The sequence below is a fragment of the Typha angustifolia genome, chromosome 14 (assembly GCF_048772165.1).
Source record: "Typha angustifolia cultivar Huaian chromosome 14, ASM4877216v1, whole genome shotgun sequence".
In the NCBI taxonomy this organism is placed as follows: domain Eukaryota; kingdom Viridiplantae; phylum Streptophyta; class Magnoliopsida; order Poales; family Typhaceae; genus Typha; species Typha angustifolia.
In genome coordinates this window covers 10,417,815-10,433,916 of record NC_133252.1, presented here as the reverse complement: position 1 = coordinate 10,433,916, position 16,102 = coordinate 10,417,815, and the positions used below count along the sequence as shown (strand labels likewise).

The window sequence follows — 16,102 nt, the reverse complement described above, 5'->3', positions numbered from 1 at the left end:
TTTATTATCACCTGCTAGCTATCAATAGAGGGTTGGATTGAGATTTTAGCAGTAGGTTGGGTAGAACATATGGGCTTTTTGATCATTACTAACAAGTAACAACACCAAGCATTATTATGCTAATACTTAGCATGGAAGAAAGATGATTCAATTGTTTAATCTCATTGAATCTTTTGTCACAAAGGATGCATTAATTATTAATAAGATTTATATAAGTCCTAAAGCCTACATAGTTGTTACAGGCCTAACAGACAGCCCAAACAGTGTCAGATTATACTTGGCCCATTTAACAACCAAACCCAAAACAAAACTCACAACGAAAATTTGCCATTAACACCCCAACTTTTAATCTATTTATAACTTCTCCCCTCTTTTTTTAATATTTGTAAATCGAGCCCGGCATTTTATCAATTATATGTAAAAAAGATTCTATTGTTAGATCTGTAGACTAAAATTAACTAAACACCTAAGTTAAGTTAATTATACTAAAATAATTATTAAAATATCTCTACAAGCTATAACCCAATCTTACTTAAGTTATATACTAAGAAGTAAGAAGAAGGAGAACATAAATAGTGATGAGTATTTTGCCTAGAAAAAAGAATAATTCTGAGCCTTAGAAAAAAGAAGAAGCAAGAGGAATAAGAGAGAAAAAGGAATTAATAATATTTTAGTTATTTAGAAAAAATTTATAGCTGACAAAAAGTTGATAAAAATATAAAACTTAAGTTGTAAATATTACAAATAGAGGGTCTAAACCGAAAATATATTAAGAGATGGCGTTAAATGCAAAATTTCATTATCTAGATTAAAACTAATAATTTCTAAGCTGCCCCCAACTATCCAACAATTATATAAGCAGTCCCTTAAACTCGCCATCCTCTCCAAACACCAAACTCCAACCGCAGCCAAGCACATCGCGCCACCAATCCCCGGGCCCCGCACCAAACTCACCACTTTTAATCCCATTTCCTGCCCTCTTGAGCTCGAACCCTTCTCGTTCCTTCTTTCCTCTCTCTCGATCTCGTATTCTCCGACCAATTTCCGGCGATCTCCGCCGCCGTACCCGCCCCTATCACCGCCGATCCGGAGATATCCGACAAATGGATGAGTTCCCCGGCCTCCTGGCCCGGGACTTCGGGTTCCGCCCCCAGGGCAAATCCGCCCCCATGGCCGCCTCCAAGAGCTCCTCCTCCAACGCTTCCGCTGGATCCAATACCTCCTCGTGGAACGCTCCAAGATCCGGGTGGAAACCCGGGGATTCCCTTCTCGGCGACGACGATAGCGTCTTCGCCGCACCACCCCCGCCTAAGTTTTCGCATCATTCCTCGTCCTCGGCGGCTTCACTCGATGCAATCTTTGATGGATTCAAGGAGCCCGGATCGAGGTCGGCATCGGCGGCGTCGTCCTTGCCCGTGTACGATAAGCCGGTCTACGATGACGATATCTTCGACGGGGTGCCTGGGGTGAAGAGCTCGGCGTCGGTCAGCTATGATGACGTGTTTGCCTCGATGGCATCGGGACCCGGATCCAATCACGTGTCGTCACCGCCTGCATATGATGATCTTCTTGAGAATCTTGGGAAGGCGATGCCTGATAGGAGATCTGAGGAGAGGAAAGAGCAGGACTTGTCTGCATTCGATGAGCTGATACCTGGATTTGGTGGGAGCAGTCCGCCAAGAAAAAGGTGTTCTTTTATCTCTACTCCTGGTCTTTCTTTTAGATCTTTAATGAATTCCTTGTTAAGATATATTTTTTTCTTCTTCTTTTTATACTTATCTTGGGCACTAATAGTGCAATTCTGAATGTTAAGCTAGAGAACTTGTCATGACAATTTAAAAATAGTTAGGAGGATTTTGTGTCTAATATGATTGAAGCATCCCTAGCTGCTGTAAGAGATTTATACATCTGTTTCTTAGCTCTGTTCTGAGCCATCTGTTGGGTCCCGTTCGTCTTGCCCAACAGTGAATATATTACTCTGAATGTTATGTTCGTAAGGAGATAATTTGCTGATACACTCTGGTTGCATAAGCTGATTGTTTGATGTATTAAACACACAACTGCATTAGTATTTTGTTATTCCCGAGGGGCATTTTATTACGTTCAGCAAGAAACTATTTAGTATATACCAGATAGCCAGTTTTTCGTCCCATTTGTATTTGAAAGATGAACTTATCATGAGAGTCTTTCTGGTTTTTTATCCTCTGCTTGCTGCTTCCTCCTATCTATTAGACTATTGTCCTCCCAAGAAGATGACTAGATTCTTTATCTTAGTCATTTGTTTTGCTATTAGCCTGAGTAAATTCTCATTAGATAGTTTTTCTATTGAACTATCTGTATTTCTGTGCTTATTCCTGAGATCACTGCATATGTCTATCATTTCTCTCAAATCAAAGTTCTTTTGCAGGGAGACTTCAGAGACTAACCAGCAGAAACCAGCTGTGTCATCAGCTAAGCCGTCGACCAGCATGCCAAATGATCCCTTTGTTGTTCTAGAAACAACTTCTACCTCAAACTATTCTTCCTCTGGGTTGTTTTCAGACCCGTTGGAGCATCTGAGTCGGCCTATGAACTCTGAAAGAACAAAGGTTGATACCTCTTCTGCTAGTGGTGGAATATTTGATGACTCTAGTGCTTTTGATGGTCTTCCAAAATCAGTGCCATCGTTTACTTCTGAGGTGAATGACAAGCCAAAAGACAAGAGCCCTCTGAACAATGCCCGAGACACAAGCCCAGTGCATATTTTCACTCAAAAGGAACCAACTCAACGTTCTTCAGTGGATACATTCGAAGATATCTTGCCTAAGGTGCAATCCACTAAATCTTCTAGTGTTCATAGGCCTGTTGGTAATGTTGATGCCCAAAGTTCAGAAACATATGGCAGAAATTCCATGGCAGACCAATCACCAAAATCCACTGAATATTTTGAGACAGCTGATGATGTATGGCTTTCAGTTGCTGAAATTCCTCTTTTCACACAACCTACGAGTGCTCCACCACCTTCACGGCCACCGCCACATCTTGTCATCAAACAAGCGCCATTTGGAGCCAATACTAAGAGAAGGGATGATGAGTACCCACATCGCAGTCAAAACTATAGTTACCAAAAAGATCCCATAAGGAGATCTGGAGTATCTCCATTAGATGAGCTAGAAGACTTCGCCATGGGAAAGCCTCCATCATATGCTCATGATTGTGCAGAAGCTGTCACTAGTGAAGAGGAAATCGAGAAAAATTCAGCTGCAGCAGCATCTGCAGCTGCTATGAAAGATGCCATGGATAGAGCTGAGGCAAAGTTCAAACATGCTAAGGAGGTAAGGGAGAGAGAACGGGATGCAAAATTTTCTAGAAGTAGAGAATCTGCACAACATGAAATTGACGATGAAATGAAGCCAAATTCTTGGGATCTAGAAGATAAAGAGAGGCAAGAAAGATTGGAATGGGAACAAGAGCAGAGAGAAAGAGAGAAGGAGAAGGAGCAAAGAAGACTTGAAAAGGAGAGAGAGTTAGATCTTCAAAGGGAAAGAGCGAGAGGCAGACAAGCTGTGGAGAGAGCCACAAGGGAGGCACGGGAAAGAGCTGCTGCTGAAGCTCGCCTAAAGGCTGAGAAGGAAGCACGCCAGCGTGCAGAGAGAGCTGCAGTACAGAGAGCAGCAGCTGAAGCACGCGAGAGAGCTGCAAAGGCTGCTGCAGAAGCTAGGGAAAGAGCAGCTGCAGACGCAGAAGCTAGTGAAAGAGCAGCTGCTAAAGAAGCTAGGGAGAAGGCTGCTGTGGAGAGAGCTGCTAAAGAAGCTAAGGAGAAGGCTGCAGCTGAAAGGGCTGCTGTGGAGAGAGCTGCAGCAGAAGCTCGTAAAAGAGCTGAAAGAGCAGCCGTAGAAAGAGCTGCTGCAGAAGCTCGAGAAAGGCTTGCTGCTGCTGCAAGAGAAAAACAGCAGAAATCTGAAAATGATCTTGAGTCATTCTTCGGTATGGGTTCTCGAGCAAATAGTGCACCGAAGCAAAGGGCTACATCATCGGTGCGGAACTGTGCTGTAATATTAATGTCAATCTCTCTTTGATATCAACACTCAACAGGTCCTCACTAAATGATTGATGTTTCAGGAAACTGGATTTGATGCTCAAGCTCAAGGTAGAGGAGGTTCTGATGTTTCAAGGAGAACACCTTCTAGTTCAGCGTCTACCATTCGGAAGGTATCATCTACAACAAATATTGTGGATGACCTATCTTCGATATTTGGAGGTATTATTCATATTCTGGTACAAGTTGATGCTGTAACTTCTTCAGCTCTATAAGTTTCTTTGTCTCATGAGCCACAATACTGATTCTTCCGATAACTGACTTGTTTTCATTAGCTCCTTCATCTGGAGATTTTCAAGAAATTGATGGAGAGAGCGAAGAAAGAAGGAGGGCTAGACTTGAACGTCACCAAAGGACCCTTGAACGCGCGGTAATGCTTCTTTATGATTGTAATCTTATGTGGAAGTAATTATGCATGTCTATTCTTATTTATTATCAAATAGAAATCCTCCGTTCAGCTATGCCCATTACTGGCATTTTCTGATTCTGAATTTGTAGGCAAAAGCTCTAGCTGAGAAAAATGAACGTGATATGCAAACGCAGAGGGATCAGGCAGAAAGACATGTAAGCCTTTTATTCCTATAATATTTCTTTAAACTGTATGTTTGCAAAGACCACTTGAATTATGATACAGTAGCGCACTGGTGTCCTTCCAATGAAGGCATCTTCCTAGTTGTATCTTCTTGTTTCCTCTAATTATGCTCTATGTGGATTTCAGAGGATTGCTGAAACACTAGATTTTGAGATAAAAAGGTGGGCTGCTGGGAAAGAAGGGAACCTGCGCGCCTTGCTATCAACATTGCAATATGTGAGTCCATATTCTTTTATTTGTTTGAAATGGTGCCTTCACTGTTTTCATGGTAGTGTCTTATGCTTACTTTCTGCATAATCTTTGCATGTTTGTCTTTTGTATATTGTAATGTTACAGAGAAGATCTTAATTTTTTTTCATTTCTTTGAACTACAATAATACGTTTTTAATCATTTAATGTCAAGCACAAAAGCTTGGTATCTTAGGTAGAATTTGGGCACTCTTATGTGAGAAAATTGTTTCTATTATCAGTTAACTGCTATTTCATTGTAGAATATCATATCTTCTATTCTTCAATTTTGGTCCTTTGTAACTTGACAGTAAAAATCATTCAATGCCTATAAGTTATTTCAAGCACCTGAAATTAGGTGAGATACAGAGATACTGGGAATGACCAGTTGCTTTTCTGGAATTTTGTGACAAAAATGTGGCTGCAACAGATATTGAATACTTATTTGGCCTTTCTCATTTCCCTTTCTTTTTTATTAGTTGAGACTTGATTCAAGATAAAAGATTGATCGAAGATCAAAACATGTTTGTCTAGTCATGTTAGGGATGCATTTATTGGATAAAAAGGCAGAAGTACTTATTAAGTTATGCAATTAGATGATGGGTTTTCTTGGAGAACACAAGTTCAATAGGCAAATTACATGATGGAGAAAATGCAAAGAAGAGGTTTACAATCCTCAAACATCTGCATTAATGTCCGAAGCGAAAGAGAACAACTCATATCCAATAAAAGCAATCGTTAACTGATTTAGATAGTTCCACAATCAAATCAGCCAATAGATAGGTAAAAGGTGAAGAAGGGTCTATAGGGAAGTAACAAAGATGGAATTGGAAAGCAAAAGAGATCAGCAAATAGACTGAGAGACCAAACATCAAGTAAACTGGTTGATCTTGAGGAAACCTATGCTTACATCTTGCCCATCTTCTTGCACAATGTCTATGAAATGAGTGTTTGAAGCTTATTCCTATTCTTCACAAGAAGATGAATAAAGGATGATGCGAGGAAAGTTGGTACAAAGACAACAAGGCAGGAAGATGAAATTGATTTTTGTTTCGTTTTTAAGAGGAACATGTGGAAGGAAAAGAAAGAAGGAAATAAGGGCGGAAGAAAAAGTGAGAAAGTAGAGAGTGGAATAGCAGAAGGGAAAATGATAGCCACCCAAATGAAAAAGAGGAAAGGGAGGAGAATTAAGGGAAGCATGTAAGTGAATTAGGGTAAAATGGTAGGCCATAGTCTGTTGGATACTTGGATTCTTCTTATTGATGTTCGTAGATTATCGAAATACTTTTGGATTCCTTTAATAGAGTTAGTTTTCATAGTCTATATGTGATCCCAATTAGCGCAACTGCATTTCAAGTATAGTTGACTTCCCAAAAGTCCCTCTTTGCCTATAACATATCTTGTTGTGCAGATGGCAGAAATTCGTAATGTTGATTGTACTCTCGATAGTACAAATATTCTTCCTATCTGTGCCACTCATCATGTTTAAAAGAAATGTGTTAATCTGCACCATCGTCTTGACTAGCTTGTACAGTATACTTGCAGTGTCTAAATGCTTATCTATTTCAATAATAACGAAAAAGACAAATTGATGAACAATGATACACTGCACATTATTCCACACTGGAGCAAAATTTGTCATGAAAGGTTTTACTTATCTAAGAATTTGATCTTCCAAGGTTTTCATGTAGACTGATAAGCTCCTGCAGAAACTAATTATTATATTAGTAGATTAGAAATTTAATTAAGCTTCTTGTCATGAAAACAGCTTCTTTTTGTCACTTCCTAACTTGTTTATGTTAATTGCAAACAGGTACTTTGGCCTGAATGCGGCTGGCAACCTGTATCATTGACTGATCTGATTACTGCTGCGGCAGTGAAAAAAGTTTACAGGAAAGCAACATTGTGCATTCATCCTGATAAAGTGCAACAAAAGGGTGCAAATCTTCAGCAAAAATATATTGCTGAAAAGGTTTTTGATCTCCTTAAGGTGTGTGCTCAGCTTTTAATTTTTTTTTTCCCTATCAGTTGGTTTTTTGATTATTATTCCCTAGAGATCAAGATTCCATGTAGTTTTCAGTCTCTTGGCTTGGCTTATGGAAATGTGCATGCTTTTGGAATTTGAGAGACAAAAAGAGGTTTTGTCTTGTCAACAAACAAACAGTAGTAAACTTATCATAATAATGCTCGCCAACATGCAGCAACATAGACTTGCTGTTCAGCAATTACTAATTAGAAGAATTTCTATAAGTGTATGCAACAATGGTTGTGCCGAAGGCATGCCCCTATGTGCCACTAGCACGACTTTGACACATTTTTAACAAAAATTTAAAAGTATCTAAAGATGTTTTTTGGTATTGGACATATCGATCTTTAATTTTTTGTTTGAATATATATATATATAATTAAAGCGTACATTAGAGTCTTTTATCTTTAGATTATTTTCGTAATGATCTATCTTATTAAAGATATAGCAATAGTCAAATAGAAATATTATTCAACACAAAATATGATTGAATATATTCGTTAAAACTAATATTAATGATTAAACATTCTGTAATATGATTGAATACTCTATAATATGATTGAAATAAGAGAATGTAAAAAACATGAGCCTTCACATGACATGTCATTTTTGTCGTATAATAAAACAAAGGCTCTATAGAATATTGGCACACCTCATGCTAGGTGCTGTGCCATTGTCAGTGTGGGACATGTCGACTAGCACGACCATCATTAAGTGTATGTACTTGTATAACACCAATTTAGATTAGGCTCTGTAAGTTGATTTTGAAAATCTTTAGGTAGATATTGTCATAATTGCAAGGATTCCCATTCTTAATTATAAGAACAAAAATCTTTTTCCTCAATTTTGAGGAAGTTTTTGGTATGACTTTTTATTTTTGGTTGACTTTGAAGACATTTTGAAATCTAAGTTCCTCCATGCTCTTTTGGTCTAAAGGAGTATTGGCACATGTTATGTTGATATTATCAATAATATATCTTTTACTCTATGGAAAAAGCTTACTAGAATGGGCTATATGAGTGAGAAGTATTCCCTATATCTGCACATTTCAGTATGTGGGCCACGTGTGATTCCTTGATATGAGGGCCTCGTCCATGCATAGAGTCCTTTTATCACAGCTAAATGCTCTTTTTGGGATGGTATGACTATTAACCTCACTAACTTGAGTTGAGGGGGAGTTACTGGAGTTTGTTTAACCGATGCCCTTTGCTTGATAAGGGATAAAAGCACTGGATAGTCACTCAAAATAAGGGCTTTGTCCCTTTTGGCCTCACAAAGTTCTCTCCCTTTCTCACTTCTAAAGGCATTTTTGGAAAGCAAAGGTCTCCACTTTCAACTTTATCTAGCCACAATCTTTGCACCAAAATGTAGATGATTTTATGATAAGAGTCAAACATATCCGCGAACACTTCCTCTTTGACCCACTTATTTTTCGAGCACAGTTTCAATGTGGGCCAATTCGTGTAAGTTGATCAGGGTACCTGTTGAATACACACAGACATATTGATCTCATGCATTCGATTACTTCGATTGCGTCTGGAAGGACATATGGGAGGCCATAGAATTTGAGCTATTGTGCTTGGAGTCATTTGATGTGTATAATTGATGCATTGATGTGCATCTAATGACCTGTCCAAACTGATTTGTATAAGCTTGGCTTGCATAAAATTTCAAGTCTTAATTCTCCATAGACATCTCTAAAAATTCAATGGCACTCTACATGTAAGTACTCTTATATTACCTTTATACTATATTGATTTTGTGACATGTTTTTATTCTAGGTTACACAACCATTTTCTACAATTTCTTTTTCCGAACTTTTGATATGTTTGAGCAAAAGTCAATTCTTCCAAATCTGCCAAAACCGAAACCGAAACTGAAACCCTATATTGTCGTGGAAGTGAAAGCCAAACCTGTACCTTGAACCTTGGTGGCTCATAGCCTTGTACCTAATGTAGTTCTTGCAAATTACGGCAATTTGCTATCATATGGCAATGGATTTATCCATCTATCTGTTTGTCTTTAGCATAGGCACTGCATATTATAGAAAGCTATGATTTGGCTAATAAGGAACAGACATGTTACATGCTTCTTCTTTTTTAAGTTTGAAAGTCACAATGACATTAATTGGTCGAATATTTGCAAATGGGTGACGATTGGTTTTATGCAAATAGAAGTTCCAAATCTTTTGCATTTTTTACAGAATCGCGAGTCTCAAAAATACACTACTGCTGCATCCAACAAAATAGCACTTCATCGAAAAAGTTTAAATACCTGATATGTGTGCAGAACACTTTTACCATACATTTTCTAACAATAAATTGGTGCCATATGACTCCTGATCGCAAGCTTATTGCACAAACTGTAGCCTACAAGAAATCTCCAAGTGTATGCAAGGAAATTAATTTATATGGATAAAGACCTGGTAGGTAATTCTTATCATGATAATGGGACTGCTCATTTACTCATGATCCTTTGAAGTTAGAGAATAAATATTTTTTTTACTTCAAATATGTCTTGTTTCATTTGGAAAAGAATGCTGTAAGCTGGAACTAACATATCAAATTAGCAGTAAGTAAAAACTGTATGTTAGATTAGCAAAATGGCCGATCTAACACTTTTTAAAAAGAACCACACAAAATAAATAATCAAAGTCCTTGGTGATCTAGAAACCCTTGTTAGCATTGAGCTGTAAAAACATCAAAACCTAGATCTAAAAAACTAGCCATGGACCCATTTTTTGGGCCCTTGGCCGAGGCCCCTCAAAACATAACGCCCACAGACCTTTTGAACCCTCCGAAAGGTCTGCGGGGCATTATTTGAGGGCCTCGGCCAAGGGCCCATGGGTTAGATTTTTCCCACAGGTGTATCTGGCTATTGTTCTATGTTTGTGTGACAATTGCTGGTTTAACTCTTACCTGGTTATGTTTTCATATTTTATTTTATTTTTTTTTTTTAAATCTCAAAATAAGGTGTATCCAGTTACAGTCTCCATCTGTTGTGCTAGGTTGATGCACTTTCCTGCTTCATTGGATGCACTGATTTCATATCTTTTTTATTATATTGTTTCTATAACTACACTCACTTTGGGCTTTGGCTTTGAAGCAAGGGTCTCAGTTTCAGAATATGTTTTGGAAAATGTAGAAGAGCATAAAATTAGTACATCTGAAGAACTTGTTCTGAAAGTGGCCCCTTACATTAACCTAGCATTTGTGTTGTTGACTTTGTTTATTATAGTCTTCTGAGAGTGAGCAAGTGCCAGAAAGTGCCTTGAATGTAGATATTTCTTACTCTTTGACATGAAACAGGAAGCCTGGAACAAGTTCAACTCGGAAGAGCTCTTCTAAAATATCTTTTGGGCTGATCATCTATCATCTCCACGAGAGGTTGGAAGGGAAAGCATAGTCATCCTTTGTTATTACCATTGTTTTTTTTTTTGGGCTTCAATATTTGTTGATCATCCTGCAATGCTTTTCAAACTACATGATGCCCCAGAAAAGGGACTGCTAAAGTGGTGTATATTTAATTTTGCATTGATTTGATCTGTGTCAATGAGGTTAAAAGGGGCTAAAATTTGTGATTTTAAGATCTTTGTTACACCTGTGTCAGGACTCAATCTACACACATATACTCTATCCAATCTCATGAATCTTTGTTTGGTACTCCAAAACATTTTTAAATTCTCTTTTCATCTTTTATGAATCTGCCAATGCAATAGGATCAACTTTTGATTTTGATGACTCACTGAACCATATAAACTAGACACAGTTCAAACTTCAAACACTGAAACCATCCATGTAAAATGAAAGTGCTACTGTAAAATTTCTTGAATTTGTTGTTTAACAACTCAGGTTAAAAAGATGGGATGGATGATTAATTGAACTTAAATTATGTACATTGGTCATCAGTTTTATGTGCATTTTGCTACCGGATCACTGGGTGTGTGGCTAGCTAAAAGTTAGAAGTTATCTGCAGCATATTGCCCTCCTACATATGAAAAAGAAATGGATGCCAAAAGTGCCGAGAGGACAAGACCGTGCATGATTGTTATGTAACGTAACCAGAAACGAGCATAAGATGCAAGCCAAAAGAGTTTGATAAAATAGAAAAGAGTATGCAGGCAGTACTCTCACAGGAAACAAGTGTACATTTTAGTTGATCGATCACTCTCAAATTTCTCCTGCTGATAGCATTTTGTTGTAATAAGTAAAGAGTCCATGCAAGGAAAAAAAATTAAATTAAATTGAAATCTTTTCGCCAACTATCACCAAGTTTTTATTTACAAATGTATTCATGTAATTAATGTTTCCAAATTCCAATCCGCCAGGCTAAAATAACCACGTTATGCAAATGCAAAGGAAATAAACGTAAAATGATCCTAATGGCATTCTATTAATTAATGTCAGAAGGAATATTACATGAAAAAGGAGTCGTTTTGCAAATGGTTTAAGTAAGAGTACTGTTTTCACAATAAATGAGCAGAATATAGCTTTGTGCAAAAAATTCCTAAAATTTTCCAGTCAGTAAGGAAATCTTTCAGTTAAGCCCAAGTACCCAACATGACTATTAGAACTTTCAATATTGGCTTCTCATCTCCATTACCCCTCCAAAATCCTATCTCCATATTGCCAACCTTTTAATCCACGGCAAATAGATTAAAGAGCTCAAAATGTTTTTGATTTAACAAAGCAATCCGTAGCTCTGCAACCGTTTATAGGTGGAACATATCCAAGTGTTATCTTCATGTTATCAACATGAAGATAACACTTGTAAATGACAAGCTTATTTTGAGATAAACAACAAGCCAAACAGCAAAGGACACAAAAAATGAAGCAGACCATCCTACACTGGATGCATTCATGTTCCATAGTCACACATCCCGTATCTGCACCGGATCTCCGCGGCACACCTATTGTAGCATGAGCCACAGTGATCACGGTCGGCACGGATATCGATGCACATCCCGCCGCAGCATAGCATCCCGTGGGCACACCTTCGCCCGCACCGACCACAGTGATCCCGATCGTGCGTCGTGTCCTTCCAGTAACACTGGAAGCAGCAGGTGTCACCGCCCTAGGGGTTTTTCTCCCGGTCGGTGCACACCCGACGATTGTCTATGCACATCAGACTCTTTTGCCGGCCTCCCAGCACGGCGGACCGGAGAAAGTTAGAGTGCATAGGAGGCTGCAAACTTATTTGTTTGAGTAGCATAAGTTACTCTGAGTGCAGGTATACACAAAAGAAGAAGCCAACATTGGTTGGCAATGGCAGGCATATCAGCATTTTATGGAACTCCATGGAGCAAAGAAAGTGATGCAAATGCTAGGAAATAAGGATCAGATGCTTTGTATTGAGTAATTAGATGAAATTGATAACATCTTAGCTCACTCACCCTATTGAAGTCAGTATAGAGAATCTACTAGCTGCCCAATTGTTTTAAGCTATTTAATTGGAAGAGACACTTAATCTACAATATTCTACTTACGAGTTGGTAGCCAACTCTTGGTTCTCAATTTTCACTCAAGAAAGACGCAATTTTACAAAGTCCAATTTGGATTCAAAGTCACAACAAGAATGAAAAGAACTCATGGAATCAAAGGCGAAATAGCTAGCTTAATTGCTTGCAAGGAGTTAATTTTTGGATGGTATTAATAACATCAAGTAATGCAACGTTTAGCTCATAGTGTTTCTGCTATCATATGGTTAGAGAGTACACAGATGGATATTTTTGTTTCTAATCTTCTTTCCTTAACGCGAAAAAGAATAATAAAAAAACCTATCCCAGATGCAGATGAGAATGACTAATTTTGATCATGAAATTACTTTCAAAGTAATGAAAGTACCATCATTTGGGAAATTTAATCCATATCAGTTCTAGGATTACCAATTCAAGAAGCTATTGGTCATCGCAAATTCCAGCAAACAGATGCAGGTAATAAGGTTGAACAAAAACAAGTTACAGGAAAAAGAAAACCAATTCTTAAAATCCAGAGTGACCTCAAATCAATATCTGAACAAACTGTAAACAAGTATTATTACCTTGGTCATCAAATAGACCAAGTTTATGAACGTTGAGACTAAGCACATAACGAGAGACGTGCCAAAATACCATTCCAACTTTGGAATACAAATCCTTGCTTAAATTTTAGAGCTCAACTTGGGAGAAGGTGATTTGCAGCAAGCTAGTGATGAGCAGCCACAGTAACCCCTTCAGCCTCCTCCTTTGCCTTCCGTGCCGCTGCTCTTATTTGACGCTGCTCCTCTTTGTAGATTCTGTTTCTCCGTTGGAACTGCAATATAAATATTTCATCTAGTTAAGATGGGAAATGAGGGAAGAATTTACATCACCACCTTATAAATGTTTCAAATGTATGTAATTGAAGGCATAAATATGTCGTAAAGCTTCCCATAGGTAGCATATAAATCCACACCACTAATGGCAACATAGTGGCATTAGATTGGAAAGGACCTTGAATTCTCTAGCTATCTTGCCAGTCATATAACCCCATAAATTAATTGGGGCGTAAGATTGTCAAATTGTCATGAGATATAAATACACCATTATTCAATAAAATTGTTGTGAGATGTATATACAGCATACATTCAGCGGTCTTCTGATCTTCAACAGCTGCAACTGGAAAATTCCTCATCATTTAATCTACATGGCATTTGACATTCGTAAGACATCAGTACAACCTACATTATACATCCACAACAATCCAGAAGTGGAGTTTTGAATATGAGCCTGAGATATAGTACCAGAATTTATCATGTCTGATCCAATACTAAAATACTATCTTTTTAATCTAAAATGTCCTTGAAACTTTTGATTCCATGCAACACCATTTTTCTCCAGTTTCATGGTTGCAATACAGCATATGGCTAATTAGCTTACTAACAGTAACATTGACTTAACTGTTTAAGCAATTTTGATATTTAGGCAATAAGGTATTTGGGGGAATCAAAAGATCTGCTTTTTTATATTTTAGAAAGAACATGGTAGTATATGATCTTCTTGAGGGATACCACTTTTCTTTCTGTTCATTGCAGAACATTTCTCACCTGCATGCAACTACCAAGCATCTTAAAATGTATTTCAGCCACAAAAACTTGATGTAAGCCACATATTTCTTATGAGAGAGAGAAGATATCTTGGAAAGATAAGGTAATTCTAGAAAATCCAACCACTTCCTAATAGGAATCTTTTGATATACTTTGCTTCATATTGAAGGCTCAGAAATTAACTTCTTTTCTGTCCTTTTTCCACGAACCATCTCACAGACACACAATAGAGAGAGAGAGAGAGAGAGAATTCTAGAGAATCTAACCACTTCCTAAAACAACCAAACCAAAATATGAATCTTCTGACATAAGTTGCCTCATACTGAGAAACATAACAAATATCTACTTTATAAAAGGATTTCTTAATCAAATTAAACACAAACTCCAAATTTTAAGGGGATTATACTAATCGGACTTTATAGAGACTTTCCTATTTCTCAGCCGATAAATGTATTTACAGTACACCAAAATATGCCCTAGTTGATTCAGCTAATATCTGAAACTTGCAACTAATGCTATAAAGATGCACTAGCAGTCTGAAACAGATAAATATAGCGGCATCTTTATGGCGAACGTTATCTGTACATCAGTAGTTTTTCAAGGAAACAGTCTGAGGGCTTAAAGGTTGAAGATTGGATTGGAACAAGCTTTCAGTAAAGTCGAATCTGGATGATGCTGACAAGTGACAACAGTCAAGAAAATTTTGCCCCTTGCCTTTACAAAAGATGAAGAAATTCCCATTGCAAATATAATACTCTTTTCTTGAAAGCAGAGAAGATGCAAAAAGCTTCCAGTGTAGAAATTAAAAAACCATAGGAATAACTTTACAGAAAAATAATTAAGAACAATGGAAACATATTATCATATTTCTCAATCTTGAAAGTGAAATTATAAATAAGGGTGTCCCACAACACAAAGCTTCCGCTAACAAGGGGCACAGGAGGTAGGATTGCTGCAGACATGCCCTTATTTAAAGAAATAGTTTCAAAAACTTAAAACTAATGGCCTTTGAATGCAAGAGGCAATCCGAATCGTCACATCAAGTGACACCCTCTAGGAGAAAATTATAACAACAATATTTAATCAAAACCATGTATCCCTCCGGTTTAAGACAGCCCCACACATTCCAAACTGAAGATGTTAAATTGTATTGTCCATGCTCTAATATGAAGTTTAGAGATTGATGAAGGTAAAGGATTGATACATCCGATCAAATATATTAAGAAGATTCTCAAATGTTATCCTCCAGGTATCCATCTACAGAAAATCTAAGAGACATGATTCATATTTGAGCTATACATTCTCTTTCCAGAAGTGGTTTTCTTTGTTAAATCAGGCAGAAGACCTTACACAAATTTGACCCCATAACCTCACCGTTTCTTCTACCTTAAATAATACTTCTTTTGATAGGAAAATATAGAGCAATACCGGACAGCAAAACCTCGACCTGTGTCGGTTCTCCTAAACCTAAATTTCTTAGACAAATCAAACAAGGTGTTCCATCGAATTCGTGAGATACGAGTAGATTCTGGTCTAAAAGAGCTAAACACACAAAATTATTCCTTTATTGCTCCAACGGTGACGCCTTTACAAGTGGAATCACAACATAGGGCAAAATCCCTCGATCCACAACATTTCTCGGGGAAATCGAACAAGATGCAGCACCAAATCCGTCCTAAATCAATCACTTTGCTCTAGGATATCAACAAATCGACAATCATCAAGGGTTTCTAGATAAAAGAAAAGGGACTGCTACTCACCTCCTTGGAGTGGTGGAGGCACTCGAGGTAGTCCTCGCGGAGGAGGGCGCAGTCCTTGGGCTCCCTGCACCGCGACATGCACTCGCTGAAGTCAACCCAGAAGTCGTAGCACCGCCCCTTGTTCCCTGTAATCCCCCACCCCGACGCCATTCCTGCCCTCGATCGTGTTCTCGCTCTGCTGCGATCGCTCGATAACTCTTCGCTCTCCCCTCTCCTCTCTCCTCTCACCTCTCACCTCTCTCTTTGGATTTGGGCTTTTGGGGGTAAAATTGTCACTATATCGGATGAGGTAAACAAGATCTTGGCCGTTGACATGGAGCACCAATGGGCCTGGCTGGAATTTAATGGGCTGGCCC

At 38.1% G+C, this 16,102-nt stretch overlaps 2 protein-coding genes across 2 annotated transcripts; one reads left to right on the top strand and one right to left on the bottom strand.

Annotated features, from left to right (window-relative positions):
• Positions 1–943: 943 nt before the first annotated feature.
• Positions 944–10,564, top strand: LOC140775531 (auxilin-related protein 2-like). Its single transcript, XM_073118883.1, has 8 exons — positions 944–1,687; positions 2,408–4,016; positions 4,102–4,240; positions 4,354–4,448; positions 4,577–4,642; positions 4,797–4,886; positions 6,712–6,888; positions 10,233–10,564. The coding sequence occupies exons 1-8, from the start codon at positions 1,104–1,106 to the stop codon at positions 10,269–10,271; spliced, it is 2,799 nt and encodes a 932-aa protein (XP_072974984.1). The 5' UTR covers positions 944–1,103; the 3' UTR covers positions 10,272–10,564.
• A 2,337-nt stretch (positions 10,565–12,901) lies between these two features.
• On the bottom strand, positions 12,902–15,990 carry LOC140775947 (NADH dehydrogenase [ubiquinone] iron-sulfur protein 5-B). The gene is made up of 2 exons (XM_073119449.1): positions 15,747–15,990; positions 12,902–13,214 (listed from the first exon to the last, which is right to left on the bottom strand). Exons 1-2 carry the CDS (start codon positions 15,894–15,896, stop codon positions 13,107–13,109), a joined length of 258 nt encoding a protein of 85 aa, XP_072975550.1. The 5' UTR covers positions 15,897–15,990; the 3' UTR covers positions 12,902–13,106.
• Between the last annotated feature and the right edge of the window lie 112 nt (positions 15,991–16,102).